This window comes from Girardinichthys multiradiatus, chromosome 11 (genome assembly GCF_021462225.1).
Source record: "Girardinichthys multiradiatus isolate DD_20200921_A chromosome 11, DD_fGirMul_XY1, whole genome shotgun sequence".
NCBI lineage: Eukaryota > Metazoa > Chordata > Actinopteri > Cyprinodontiformes > Goodeidae > Girardinichthys > Girardinichthys multiradiatus.
The window spans coordinates 22,980,364-22,994,960 of record NC_061804.1 but is presented as its reverse complement, the minus strand read 5'-3'; the positions used below and the strand labels follow the sequence as shown (position 1 = coordinate 22,994,960).

The window sequence follows — 14,597 nt, the reverse complement described above, 5'->3', positions numbered from 1 at the left end:
TGTGCAGGACTTGTATATGTCATTCCCAAGATGAATCAACGCTGTATTGGCCGGAAAAGGAGGCCCTACACCATACTAATAAATTATTGTGGTCTAAAACCAGGTGTTTCAGTTTCATTGTCCAACCCCTGTAGAACTACTGTTATATAGGGGATCGGTTTGATTAAAAAATAACCAATTTATTTCATTTTAAATATGTCATTTTAAATAATTGACTTTTGTATAACAATTTTTGTTTACTGCATTGCCCTTTATTGTCCCGAATGTTAAGAGTACCTGGTATTTACACAACTGTTTTAAGTCCGATTTCCTCCTTTTTGACCCTAACATTATGAGCTGCTCCAAGTACAATCTAATCAGCATTTAAACTGAGCGTTCAATGCAGGAGTAAGTCAAATTCCAGCAGTTTTATTATATCCTTGGATCCTTTTCTTTTCAAACATTATCTTTAACTAGAAGTTTAAATACAAAGGTCTTTTAAAAAAGCATATTTAAGAAATATTCTCTACATTTATTATCATTTAAACCCAAGGATATTATTCATATGTCATTGGTTTTCTGAGGATAATATCTACTCTGAATGACAAAAGACTGACTGCAGAGGTAAATTAAAAAGCAATTAACTTCAGCCAAAATTACATTGTGCAGTACAATAACCAAAAGAGAGAGAAATCACACTGATTGTAGTGTTAATGAAAGCTGTTTTTCTTTATTCTCCACTCTGTTCAGATTTTTGTTTTTGTGTGTGCTGTGTGATATTATTTTAGCAGTTCTAGCAATCAGGCAGCCTATGATTAAATTATGAATAGCACAGAAGAATGAGTGCTTCAAAATAAAAAAAAAAGGCTAAAAAGAAAATTTAAACAGAAAAAAATCATGGCATTATATATAAAATCCAAGAAAGGGGAAGGAGTGATAATATTCCCCTCCGGCGGCAGGCAACGGTCTCCAACTGGATTTACAACTTAAAGAGATCAAACTGCTTGAGCATCAAAGGCCACATTTCTGTCTGTAGGGCATTCAGTCAGACAGTCTGAGCTATAGGCCACAGGTTCTCAATCTTTCAGTACATAAACGGCATGTCTTTGTTTTTTTTTTTTATATTGACTGCTTTCATATGTAGGTGAGCAACAAAATATTTAGTTTCACCTGATAGTTAATTTGTTTGAAATTGAACTCTAAAGCTGGGGCAGTATAAATAAATAAAAAACGATCTTGTGCTCATGCATTCCTTTGAAAACATGCCCATCACATCCTGAAAAACGCATAACAATGAAGCTAAAAGCAGTAAGAGGTGCAGCATTCTTGGCTATGTTACATGGCTCATTTTCTGACTCTTACCTCCTTGAACAGGTTCATAAAGCGAGGTCCAAAGCGCCAGGGTTTGTGGCGGTGACACTGCAGTGAACTGACAGTCATCTGAGTGGCCCGCTGCGACGCGACAGCAACCATGTACACTGCATCATACATCAAGGCTGCATCTGTCTATAGAGAATATACAAATAAATCTATATATAAACCTTTTAATATTCAACAGCAGCATTTTAAATAACCACTGGTGGAAATTACAAAATGCCAAAGCAAGGACAGAATGTTTTGCAAATAGGAGTTAGAGAGGACTGCACAAACAGGGAGCCACAAAGCTGTGAGGATTATTTTCTTTCTTATTGTTTATTTTGCGTGACTTCTTTCATCCATTTAGATGTGTTCATGACCATATATAGAGTTTTCCTTCTATTTGTGTAGTAGATGATTCCTGTTTTGAAAGATAATATTTGCAGGTACAGCACCTGTCAGGTTTTAAAAAACCTGCAGCGAAGAAGTGCTTTGAATCTCACTCCCAGACTGTTATGTGTGCTCTGTGATAAAACTCCCTGTCAGTATTTGTAAACTACAGAACTACAGGCTGTTGGTCATTTCAGTTTTAGCCTCCACTGTTGTAAACTTGATATGGTGTGGAAATATTTTAAACTTTTTCTTTTGAGAGGCCAATTTTTCTGCTATTTGTTCAAAATGACACACTCGAAACAATTAGAGTATGCAGGTGCATCTCAATAAAGTAATACATTATTGAATTGACCTTTTCAGCTACCAGACTGGAAGACTATGTATTTATATGTCTATATATCCCTACAGTTATTAATTCTATGTGAATACAACTGCCTTTGACTCATTTTGCAGAATGGAGTTGGAAATTTAAAGGTCTGTTGATGCTTTGCTCAAGCAGAACCTGGCCAACTCACAATTGAAGAATCCCTCATTAAAAAATACCATGTATCAAGAAAATGTAAGACCATCTGTAAAAAACTTAAACTGATGCAGAGCTGAACCCTGCAACATGACAAGGACCCAAAACATATCCGTAAATCAACCAAGGACTGCCTGAGAATTCTCCTACTCAGAGTCAAATTCCAGATTCCTATCGAGATGCTGTGGAGTGACTTGAAACAGGCTGTGCTTAAACATCTTACAGATGTAATAATTCTACATTACAGAGAGAGGCCAATGTCATAGACTGAAAGATGGCTACAAACAGCATTTCACGGAAAGTATTTCAATCAAAGGCCATCTCACCAGCTATTACATGGTAGGGTCTCCTACCTTAATACCTCAATAAGACTGCACGTTCTTTTGTTGATAACTTTTATTCAATTAGCAAAACAACGGTTTTTCTTGTTGGTTACCTACAATTAACTCATCTTTTCCCAGAGATAAATAAAAACAAGATTAGAAATCTGTTGTCTCTTTTCCACTGGCTCAATTGTGCCCTACTCAACTCTACTCGGCGAGTATTTCCATTACAGTTTTTTCTGTACCAGTACCTACTTTTTTTGGTCCCTGCTCCTGAGCAGGTCAGATGTGACGTGAACAGACCACTGTTCACGGATTGGCCATGGAACGAAGAGAAATGAGAAGGTTTTTGCTGAGGTAGTGCTGGGAAAAATTATTAAAATACAATAATATTAGGGACTAAAAAGCCTGATTGAGTCATACCGAAGTACAATTTTACTATTTACAAATCATAAACCATGACTGAAGGCTTAAAGAAGAGAAAAAGGACACATCAGCTTTCTGAATTACACGTAGGCGGCGCGCTGTATTTAATAATATCCTAAATCAGCTGATCACACGCAGCTGTTCAGATGTACAAACATTTCCCCCAAAACACACAAAATAATACCACCATGAATCAGCGTGTTTGGTTCGGAAATTTGTTAACCATTGTCTGTAGGAGGAGGGAGCAGGCAGAGAGCAGATGCCCATAAACAAACGGCCTGCAACAAATCAAACAGAATGACGAGCCCGCTGAGTCGGCGGAGCACGAATACCCAACCTGAAACTAACTTTACCGCAGTCAGAAGTCCTCGGATTTGCGCTTTAAAGTCCTTGTCCTCGTTATTGACAAAAACTTCCTCTTAAAGGCCAAAATTGTAAGTTCTTCAGGCAAATTTTGGAGCTTCACCAGTCTAGACAGCAGCGTCTCTGCTTCTCCTGCCACCCCCTTCACATCAGAACCCCTGAAATATATTTTATAAGTTCTGGCTGGGTTGTGGTCCAGATAATTATCCCAGTGGATAACTTTATATATGAAAAAACATAAGACATTCTTGCATATACAATAATACAAAAGTTATTAGCATTTAATTTAGTTATGTTTTTAATTTTCTATTTAGTTTTTATCAATTTACGCAGATTCCTTTAATGTGACAATGTAACACAGCAACGTTAATAGCAACACAGCGCACTACACTGACGGCTGGAGGTGGGGCTTCAGCCGTGATGTTAGTGGAAACATAACAGGTACCATACTGAGTAGAGAGAAACTGAGTGGAGTAGAGCCACGCCGGCTAAAACGGGCCAGTGAAAAACGGGCATATGTGAACATTTCTTAATAAAGAACAGAGTATTTAATGGCGTATCCGAAGTTTTTCATATGACTGTACATGGGGTATATGTGGCATCTCAGAGCTTTGGCGAGAAATTTGTCAATGTCTCCAAAACATTTGTGGGAAATAACAGTCTAAAATGCGCAGGATGGTGATGCCAGAGATACAGAGTGTGACAGGTGCATGACTGTCCAATCAGGGGCCAGATGGATTTGATCCATTTAGTTCCTGTGCAGGTCTACAAAGTAAAGTCGATGTGGTAACTAGAGAACACTTTTGCAACTCAAATGAGTTATACTTATTGACATTGTGGAATTAAAAGTGACAATTTCATGATCCTGAAGATGTGTGAAACATTTCATACATTTACTACTACTCTGAAACAATTAATGAAAGTAAACCCTTTATGTATTTTTGAATCAATATCAGTAAGGAAGAGGAAAAAAAAATTGCATTCAGATTAGAACCATTTGTGTTTGATTTTCAATAGCTTTTTTTTTTGTAAGTTAGTTTCTATGGCAGATAAACTTTGTCATGTTTTAAGCCTAGACTTACTGTCATGACTCCTTCCATTAGACCACTCTCCTGTTTGGGGCCCTGCACTCTGTCCGTGGCCCACTTGTCAATGGTCGAAGCTACCCATGGATCATCAAAGTTAAGCAGTCTGAAACCGGTCATATTGACCCCACTGTAACGGTAGGGCTCCAGGTCCAGAGCGAACAAATCCTGCCGGAGTAGAGAGTAGATAGAAATCAGAGGCATGGAGAAAATCAGAGTGTAATAAAAGGAGACAACGTGACATGTTGTAGTTTTTAAGCTGTAGTCAAAGAATTGAATTTCACTGTCAAAACCAAAACATTTTTCACCATCTCACCAAAGTTGTGAAGAAGAAATGGTAGTATTCTGTCATCATTCCCATAGATGAAAGCTGAATTTAAAAAATACATCATTATTTAATTCAATTCATTAAAAAAGTGAATAATTAAGTAAAATAAACACAATTTAAGTAAACAAATGATAATGATAATACTGCCATAAAAGGAGATAACAAATGTAGTGTCTCAAATGTTCTCATCAGGGATGCTAAAGTCAATGAAGACAGGATAAGTCTTTGTGTTTTTAGATTAAAACACATTAAAATTCAGAAACACTGAGTAAAATGGTTTGAGCCCACTCAGTTAAAGGTCTGTGGGTTTAAAAATCAAGTTGTTGGTCCTTTAGAAATGCTAGAAGTGTTAAATCATCATGAGAAGCAAATAAATACTCAGTTGCTTTTATCCTTTATTGCTATCATTGAAAATAAAATGTGGCATAGTAAACATTTTAAATAGCTTTCAAATGATTCATTACATTATCAGAATATGCCGCTATTAAAAATCTTAATAAATGTAAAGTCCTCAAAGGAGTCATTAAGGTGTTGTAAAATCAAAAATAAAAAGGGACATAAAATAAAAAACTCGCATCACACACCTGTTTCAGAAGCTCTGAAGCTGTGCGATAAGAACAGTCAAAGATAATAAAAAACTCTCTGTCTTTCTTCAGTTCCTTCAGCAGCGGTCGAGCATCTTGGTTACCAGGGGTGAGCTGCCGAATCCTGATCTTCAAGTTTAACTTTGCTGGAGCCTTGATCAACTCCTGCATCCGCATCAGACCTGAAATAAAACACATACAAAAAAAATGTTATACAAAATATTTATTCTGGGTTTCCACTTGAATTGAGACTCTTGATGGTCCAAACCCTTTGTGTCAGGCTACTTCTGTTCTTTTGAACTGTTTTATCAACACACAGCGCTGAAATAGTGTACACGGATCACGTGATAGTCTCGCCTTATTACACAATGTATGCATCAGGTTTTTCTTTTTCTTTTTTAAAGCACAAAATCAGGGCTGAAAAGTTTCTAAATGAATTTCTGAACTTCACTGTAGCCTCTTCGCTGGGGTGAAGTTATCAGGCAAGCTTCTCTATTTATGTAAATTCTGTTTTGAAGTCTAAAAGAAGTTACTAATGTCTGCATTTGTTAAACAACGTCTAAATGCAATGTTTATAACTATGAAGCCATTATGATAAACTGTTCATTTAATTCTAAGTAAGTAATAAGTAATGTCATGTGTGTCATGAAAATAGTAAATTTGTTTACATGACAGGCTGCAACTAAGAATCGCCAAAGTCTAAATTGAAATAAATTAATTTAGCTAAATCACCTCTTCTGTCATCATTCTCTCCTAGACACAACAATTGCTGCGACCAACAGTGTGTATTGTTTTTAGCCTTGAGATGTTACTGCTAGTTCAGAGTGTATATGTTTAGCTGTGTTTATCTCCTAGATGAAGCCACTAAAGGAGCTACTGCTGCCATTAACTACTTACTTTTTCTAAAATTAGTAAATAGAAAGTACTCATTGACCAGTGCTTCAGTGTTTTTCTTTTATGCGTCCGTTCTGTGTGCTCAAACCCTAGTCAGTCATGGCAGATGGCCGCTCACACAAGGCAGGTTCTGGTGGAGGTTTCTTGCTCTCAAAGGGGAATTATCATTCCCACTGTTGTTACATGCATTTTCAGTATGAGCAATTACTGCAAATTTAATAACTGCACCAACTGCTGGACTTAATGAGTGTGTTAAATAAAGACAATAATATGTGCAAAGAAATGGAGTAGATTGCACAATTTTTTGTTGTTACAATTGTGGTTTAATAATACAATCAATGGGCCCTACCTGTGCTGTCCTCATAAACCACTGTCAGTTTTCTCCATTTAAAAAACGTAACCACATCTAGGATGGCCCTGGCGATGGCTGTATACTCAGGGTACAGGTTGATGAAAAAGGTGTCCTTGTTTTCCACCGATGGGTGCTTCCAGCGTGTCTGTATATGAGGAACTTCCAGAGCGTTACAGATGGACTGCACCGCACTGACTGAGGAACTGTGGGAGGGTCCGAACACAGCAACTACCCCAAGAGCAAGCTGGTCGCACACTGGTGAAAGAGAAAAACCAACATACAAATCAATTATTTTGTTATGTGTGTGCAGACCTAAAGAGACTCTGGGATTTTGCATCGCTGTGTCAAAATGATGCTGAAATATTGCTAGCGCACCAATAAAGCACCAATAAGGGCTCATTTTGCTAAAAAATATCTGCTTTTAAAATAAGTTCACAAAAATAACTGTATTTCTATTAAATATTCTTTATATTTAATAGAAGTCAATGCTTGACGTTTATCAGTCAGTGTAATGAAATAAATAATTGTGACTTTCACTTTGTGAACTGAATAAGAAGATTAATTAACTTTTTGATCACATTAGAATTTTTTGAGATGCACCTGTATTAGATCCTTCTATTATTTTTGTGTTTTAGATAATTAGCAGTCTTCCTTGATCACAAACAAAACTTGAAGAGTTTAAATGTATGTCCCACTGACAACAGGTAGTGGTCTATGTTGCTGTCGTGTGCTTATACTTCACTCAGAGAGGGATTATTGACGCAGCACAGTGAAAATGTGTTTCCAAGATTTCCTACCTCTTCTGGAAGCCTCAAAGCCATCAAAGACATTGATCCTCTGAATGTCGTAAGTTAGAGTTGCATTGGGCATCAAGGTCTTATTGCGATTTATGTTATTTACAGCAAACTTGAAGGCCAGCTCATCCATGCTCACTAACTCGCTTTCCCTGGTCTCGAAAATGCCACCTGGACATGGAGGTGATGAGAGACATAGATTGAATTTAAATCAGTTGTGTGAAAATTAACAGCACACACAGGCACACACCTACTATATCTGTTGCAGTACTCTGCGCCAGACAATGCACGCAGATAAGTTTTAAACGTAATTTAACTAAAACAATTTGAGTGCAGTGTTGAAGCTGAAGCAAGCTGAGTTCACTAAAACTATGATTTCGTAACTTTAGTGAACTCAGCAAAACACCACTTTATAATAAGCATCTCTCGCAATGATTTGGTTCTCTTCCATTCTTTTAATAAAGCAACACTGATAAAAATGTAGGGACTTTGATTAGTACACTCACGCATACACACATAACCCCCCGCCAAGTTTGCTGTTCAGAAAAAGGTTTCTGTACAGGAAACGCAAACTAGCTTTACTGTCTGTTTACTCCCTGCTTCCCACCAAATTAGCAAATTAGCTCAAGCTTGGTCAAATTAGATTGAGAGCATCATGAATAGCAATTTTCAAGTTGTACTACAGATTTTTAATTGAATTTAGGCCTGGACATTGACTGGGTCTTTTCAACACATCCATATGCTTTGATATGAACCACTGCAAGCTAGATGAAAAAAGGTGGACTACTTCTTCCAGGTTGGTTGCCAGTCTCTATCTGGCATCAGCATCAAAAGGAGTCAGTTAAGGAGATTCTGTCATCTGATCAGGATGCCCCTAGGGAGCTTCCATTTGGAGGGTTTCTAGGCTCTCTCACTGACGAGACCATGAGGCAGACCCAAAACTTGCTGCGAGGACTATAGATACCTTCTGGTCCAAGAATGCCTTGGGATTCCCCAGAATGAGCTAGAGAGGGTTGCTGGGAAGAAGGACGTCTGGGTTTCACTGCTGGACCTGATTCTCCAGTGACCCAGATCTTAGATCTGCTAATCTCAGATAAGCAGAAGAAAATGGAATGATGGATTTCTAGGGTTGCTATCCATCTTCCCCTAAACTCTGACCAACTTACTGCAGCTGCTGAAGAAAAGTACACACACAGCATGATGCTGCCACCACCATGTTTCACAATGGGGTTGGTATGTTCAGGAGGATGTGTAAAATTTATATTCTGCCACTCATGGTGTTTTAGTCTAGGTCAAAAAGTTCAATTATGGGCTTCTCTGACAAGAGCTCTCACAAACTTTCTGTGTCCACTACATGGTTTATGACAAACTGCAAATGGGGCTTTCTTTCAACAATGGCTTTTTCGTACCACTTTCAAATAGTCATAGTTATACTTACCAACTATATATGTTGTTAATGGTGTAAAACTAATGTTTATGAGGACATTACTATACATTTTAGCCTAAATTTACATTTAGTTCAACCGCAATTGGGATTATTCTATACTTTAAGCTTCTCCTGTTGCAGAGAAGTAGTGGTTCTAACTTTAAAAGCAGAAGAAGGGTTAAGGTGCAATGGTAAGCCACACTTTCTGGTTTTTACAGTGAGAGAACCCACGGCTACATCCAGCCATGGCTGCATGACCCAGCTGTCAGTACGCTTTGAAGAAACAACCCTTTTAAATCAGAGTCGTGAAATTGCCTACAAACTCCTCATCAGCATCCTGTCATTCTGGTGCAAAAGATGTGAAGCGAGGATTCAAAGGCCAGATGAAATGGTGGTAACATAAATGCACCTATCGTGTTAAAGGGAAAGAAATTAAAAGGCTTTAACAGTTTATTGTTACATTTTGGAACAGGCTTTTTTAAGATGAGTCAGAGCACATCAGTAATTGTCATTTTCACATTTTTTAGAACAATTTCCAAAGAATACGGATGAAGTGCTTTGCTGAATGTAATATCTAACAATTTGTTCTGTTTGTTTTTGTATATTTCCTTTCTTTCACTAACTTCTGATGAATAGCACTGAAGGAAAGGTCATAACTGCCTCATCTCACAACTATTCCATAAACTTAGACAGTTTTACATCCACTGGTGAAATTGCAGGGGGCTCTGTCCCTGACCCTGGCTGCACCTTGAAAAAAGTGCTTCCTACAGCAAAGAGGAGGACTATGGCAGTGCCTTTTCAATTTTAAAAAAAGAGCTCTTAATTATTTTGACTACAAAGGGTTTTTATTTTCAGGATTTTACAACATGCTTCTTGAATGTGTCTCACACATAAAACCAAAGGTTACAGTGCTGCGATAGTATTTGACCCATTGTATGAGAAACACCCATAATTGGCAGTGAATCTGTTACATCGCCATGGAGGATTTTTGGGCTACTATTCTTTGCAGGATTCTTTTAATTCAGCCACACTGGAGGGTTTTGAGCATGAAATACTATTAAGGTCATTCAACACTATTAAGGTCATGCCTCAATAGTACTTAAGCCTGGGCTTTGACTAGGCCAATCCAAAACATTGATTGCCATACTGCATAACCAAAGAGCATAAGATCACAAACTGATGGCCGGACATTCTCTAATAGCATTTTCTAGCCGAAAGCAGAATTAAGTTCCATTAATTATGGTTATCCAGGCCTTGAAGCAGCATACCAGTCCCAGACCTTCACACTACCAACACCATGTTCACCATGAATAATAATTATGTATGATGTTCTTTTTCTGAAATGCTGTGGTAGCATTATGGCAGATGTAACTGGATGCACAACCTCCATAAACCTGCACTTTTGTCTTGTCAGTCCAAAAAATATTTTTCTAAATTGAGGGTCTTTGTCCAATGTGAGATGAGCCTTTGTGTTGTTTTTGGCCAGCAGCAGTTTTCACCTTGAAACTCTCTTATAGATGCTTTTTTAAGTCTCTTTCTTATTGTTAAATCGCAAACACTGACCTTATCGGGGCATTATGTGTTGCTTTTTACGATTTTATTTCATACATAATATTTCTGTTTAGAGCTTTGGTACAATATTGTTTAATGTGGAATAACTTTGCTTGTACCTTTACTGTCCTTTTCAGCCCTTCCTGTCAACCTCTGCTGTGTTTCATATAAGCTCAACAAATAAAGTTTGGGACAAGTTGAGTTTGAGCTCAGTCTTTTGGGATGAGCTTGCAGGAGAGCCACTGCTCCTTTTAAATAAAATGAGCCGCTGAGGTTGATCCCAGCATTGGGAGAATGAGGCATCAACACTCATTGAAGGCACAATTTATGTACACATACAAACACACACACACACACACACACATATATATATATATATATATATATATATATATATCTTGGGATCCCCCAAAATGTGCTGGAGAAAGTGGATGGAGGGAAGGATGCATAGACTATTTAGGTTTGACTGTATTGTGAGCTTTTCTGTTTGAAACCTAAATAGTCTTTGTGTTTGACCTGTCAATGTAGCCTAGTTTGCCGTAGTAAAACTATAATGTTGCTTTAGTTCTGCTTAAAAATGTATTCACAATTGCAGCTTTTTTGTCAGCTTGCATGATTTGTTGGGGCAGCAGTGTGGGTGAGTGGTGGGAGTTTGGATGAGAAGAGCCTTCTGAAGCTTCGCCATTGATAATTAATAATACAGAGAAGTCATTTGTGAATTCATATGAATTGTAGTGTCACAGGTCAGCAGGCAGTAATAAAATAATTAAAACTGTAGCTTGAAGAAATATGTACAATACAGAAAGATGGATGGGTGTTTTGTCTGCCTCCAGTTAAAATAAAACCCATCCAACAAAAAAAGCTTTGCAGATCAATCTGTTCAACATAAAGATAAAGATGTTTGGCTCCGTTTGTAAGCATGAACGGCCTCACCCCATCTATCTTCTACTTCATTATTTAATGACAAATAATTAGGTATGACATGAGTTCATTTGTCATTTTGTTGAACAACTTTGACTGTGCTGTGGTCTGTGACTGCTGCAGTTACATCTAAAAGACAGGACTTTTTGCCCAACAAATAAATTAATGTACCTCAGAGCACTAAAAGCTTTCATTGAGCTAAACAATAATGAGAAATAATTTGCCACAAGAGCGCACAACCATCTGGCATAAAATACATTGCAAATGGATGTTAAAAGTTTCAGAGGACCCAGAGGACTCAAAAATAGCTTTTAATACGTGCATGTGATTTGCATGCAGGATCTATTTGCATAACATTCACACACAGTCAAGATGCACAAAGGGGGCAGAAAAATGGCTAAATTGTAGATGATTGTTTTTCACTTGAAGATATGGCTTTTTTCTCTTTCTTTTCATTTTAAAGTTTAACATTTATATGATTTATATTTCTGTGGTAATACAAACAAAATAGGCTGGTAACTATTCGACAGTTTGGGATTGTTTTATGTCTCACATTTTTAAACTATGTCTCAACATTAATGGTTCAAAAATAAGGGTGTACTCATATGTATAGTTTCTAATTATTTCAGCCAAGATCTTTGTTTTCACACTAGAGTTTGGCCTGACTTCAGAAGAAACACCCTGTTGTTTATACACCTATTGTAAGCTTTACATTTGAATTTCATGGTTACACGACAAAATGCTGTTGAAAACTTGACAAAAAGGAAATGAGACTTCCAAAGTGTACACCATTTTCATTTTTCTCTCAGTAAACACCACAACTTTGTGCACCAGATGAAGCAGAGAGCTAATGTTTTATTTTTTCCAGCATACGGGCTATTCTGCTTAAATCTGATTTTAAAACTGTCCTGTCTTTATTAACTGTAAATCCAAATAATGTAACAGAAGTTCATTTAATACTGTAAAACAACATAACAGCATAACAACAGCATTATAAAAGCTACCTCTGACATTATCTTGTTAAACAAGCAAATAGTATTCATTTGAGATTAAGGAACACACAAAACAAATTAGGGATACATTTTGGAAAAGGTTAAAGTAGAGTCATTCGTATCTGAAGAAATTTTTGTACAACTGGAAACTTGCCAATACATGGCTATCCAGCTAAATGGATACACAGCAATCATTGAAAAAGTCAAGAGGCCTATGGTAACTGGGGAAGCTGCAGAGATGCACAGATCAGCTGGGTGAAGCAACGGTAGTTGTAGTTCACTCCACAGTCTGGCCTTTATTGAAGGATGGCAGTTTGCCACAAGGCATGTAGAGGGTAAAGCAAATATTTGGAAGAAAGGTCTCTGATAAGATGAGACCAAAATTGTGCTTTCGATTTACATGCCAGACGCTGTTTGTGGCAGATAAATAGGACAGCACATCACTCTAAACAATCCATCTGCATAGTGAAACACGTTGGTGAAACATGCTGTGTGGATGATATTCTTCAGCAGATGACAGGGAAGCTTCTCAGGGTTGGTAAAAAGATGGGTGGAGCTGAATAAAGGGCAATCCTGGAAGAAATTCTATTAGAGCCAGCTAATAACTTGAAACTGGGACAGAAGTTTATCTGTTAGCAGGAAACCAGCCCTAAGCATACAATGCAATTGTTTAACTCAAAGCACATGTGTTAGAATGGCCCAGTCAGAGTCCAGATCTAAATCCAATTGAAACTTTGTAGCAAGACTTGAAATGTGTTGCTAACAGACACTCCCATGCATTGTGACTAAGCTTGAGTTATTTTGCTCAAAAATGGGCAGAAAATATTGTCTAGATGTCGAAAACAGTTAGGGAAATTCTCCAAAGGACTTGCAGCTGTGCAGTGAAAGCTTATTTTGTAAAAATGTTGACTCTGGGGGGCTAAATACTTTTTACATTTTTATTTTGTTGAACATTTTAAAAACAGTTTAATATTTTTTCCAACTTAACAATTAGGCACTACTTTCTAACTGTCTATTACATAAAAAAGCAATAAAATAGTATGAAGTGAAAATGGGAAGAAGAAGAAGAATCCAATGATTCATTTTCTGTGGCACTGAATCTTCCAAGTGTACTTTAAGTGTTAGGTATATTATTAAAGGTCAGTCTTAATTGCTTTAATTTTTAGAATAGCTGCACAAAAAGGTTAAACATTTATTACAAAATGTCTTTTGGCCTGAATGTTCTTTAGGTGTTTGGCATGAAGAAATCCCAAAATAAATCTAGATTGTGAATTTGCTGTAAAAAAACAAAAATGTTGTTGTAATATGCTTTTGCCATATTGCATACTCCTTATTCCATTCAAATTAAAAAAAAAAAAACTAGCCATAGCATAATGTGTGGATACACATTAATCAGCATTTTAGCACAGATGCAAGAATTACATTAAAATGTTAGAAGTCCTATTTTTTATCCATTGCTTTGCTTAACCTCATCAATGGTTGTATGTTTATCCACTTATCTCCTGGGGCTACTACGCCTGTGGCTGTGCATGGAAATCACAAAATTAACAGAGTGGTTCCAGACTTTTGAATATTTTGTTACCAAATTATTAACATCAGCTCCCCTCTGAAAAAGAAAATTATGAACACGTAAGGGGTGAATACATCTAAGAAAAAGAAAAAGACTTTTACTTTGGTGCTTACAAAAGAAAAATGCACCGAGCAGAAAGAATGAGGGACATAAACACAAAAAAAGTGGTGAAAATTTACACAGTAACCAAGGGGACCAAGAAACATTACTATTTCCACAGCTTCTAGTCTTGCATTTGAATTAGGCCTTTAGTAGATGCTCATATCAAGAAATAAATGCTTTTGGTCCAGATTTCCAGATTTCAGGTTTGTTGTATCAGGTGGGTTTTTTAACTCTGTTTCTGTGTTTTTCCTGTAAAGCACTTTGAATCATCCTGTGTATGAATGATGCTATATAAATAAGCTTGCCTTGCATTGCCTAGAAAGATAAGAATATAGCATACATATTTTGCCAGCAATGTAGAGTTCTGACAGATAGGAAACACACTTAAATTCAAGACACTTTTTTCTGTTGCCACGGGAATAAGAATTAAAGGCAATGGTTTCCTAATATGAAGCTCCTATGCATCAAAAAATCTATTGTGAAAGTAACTTCCTATATAATCAACTTGCAGTTTCTAAAACAGACTATAATCTCACAAATTGAACATGCACATCATTTAAAATACGCCCCAGCGTTGCAAAGCTAGGTAGTCAGAGTCCTAAATCAGCTAACTTGTACAGGGGCTAGTCGGGTTTGCT

General features: G+C 37.0%; 1 protein-coding gene across 5 annotated transcripts in view; it reads right to left on the bottom strand.

Moving 5' to 3' along the window:
* The window catches only part of grik1a (glutamate receptor, ionotropic, kainate 1a), a 38,681-nt gene that overhangs the window by 20,457 nt on the left and 3,627 nt on the right, over positions 1-14,597 (bottom strand). For 4 of the 5 annotated variants that reach the window (XM_047379853.1, XM_047379852.1, XM_047379854.1 and 1 more), the window contains exons 2-7: positions 7,401-7,568; positions 6,601-6,858; positions 5,358-5,539; positions 4,762-4,815; positions 4,443-4,613; positions 1,342-1,485 (exon numbers count right to left, since the gene is read on the bottom strand). In XM_047379853.1, coding sequence (XP_047235809.1) covers positions 1,342-1,485; positions 4,443-4,613; positions 4,762-4,815; positions 5,358-5,539; positions 6,601-6,858; positions 7,401-7,568 — 977 coding nt within the window. The remainder of the gene's footprint in view (positions 1-1,341; positions 1,486-4,442; positions 4,614-4,761; positions 4,816-5,357; positions 5,540-6,600; positions 6,859-7,400; positions 7,569-14,597) is intronic. The other variant, XM_047379856.1, reaches the window with a different exon arrangement.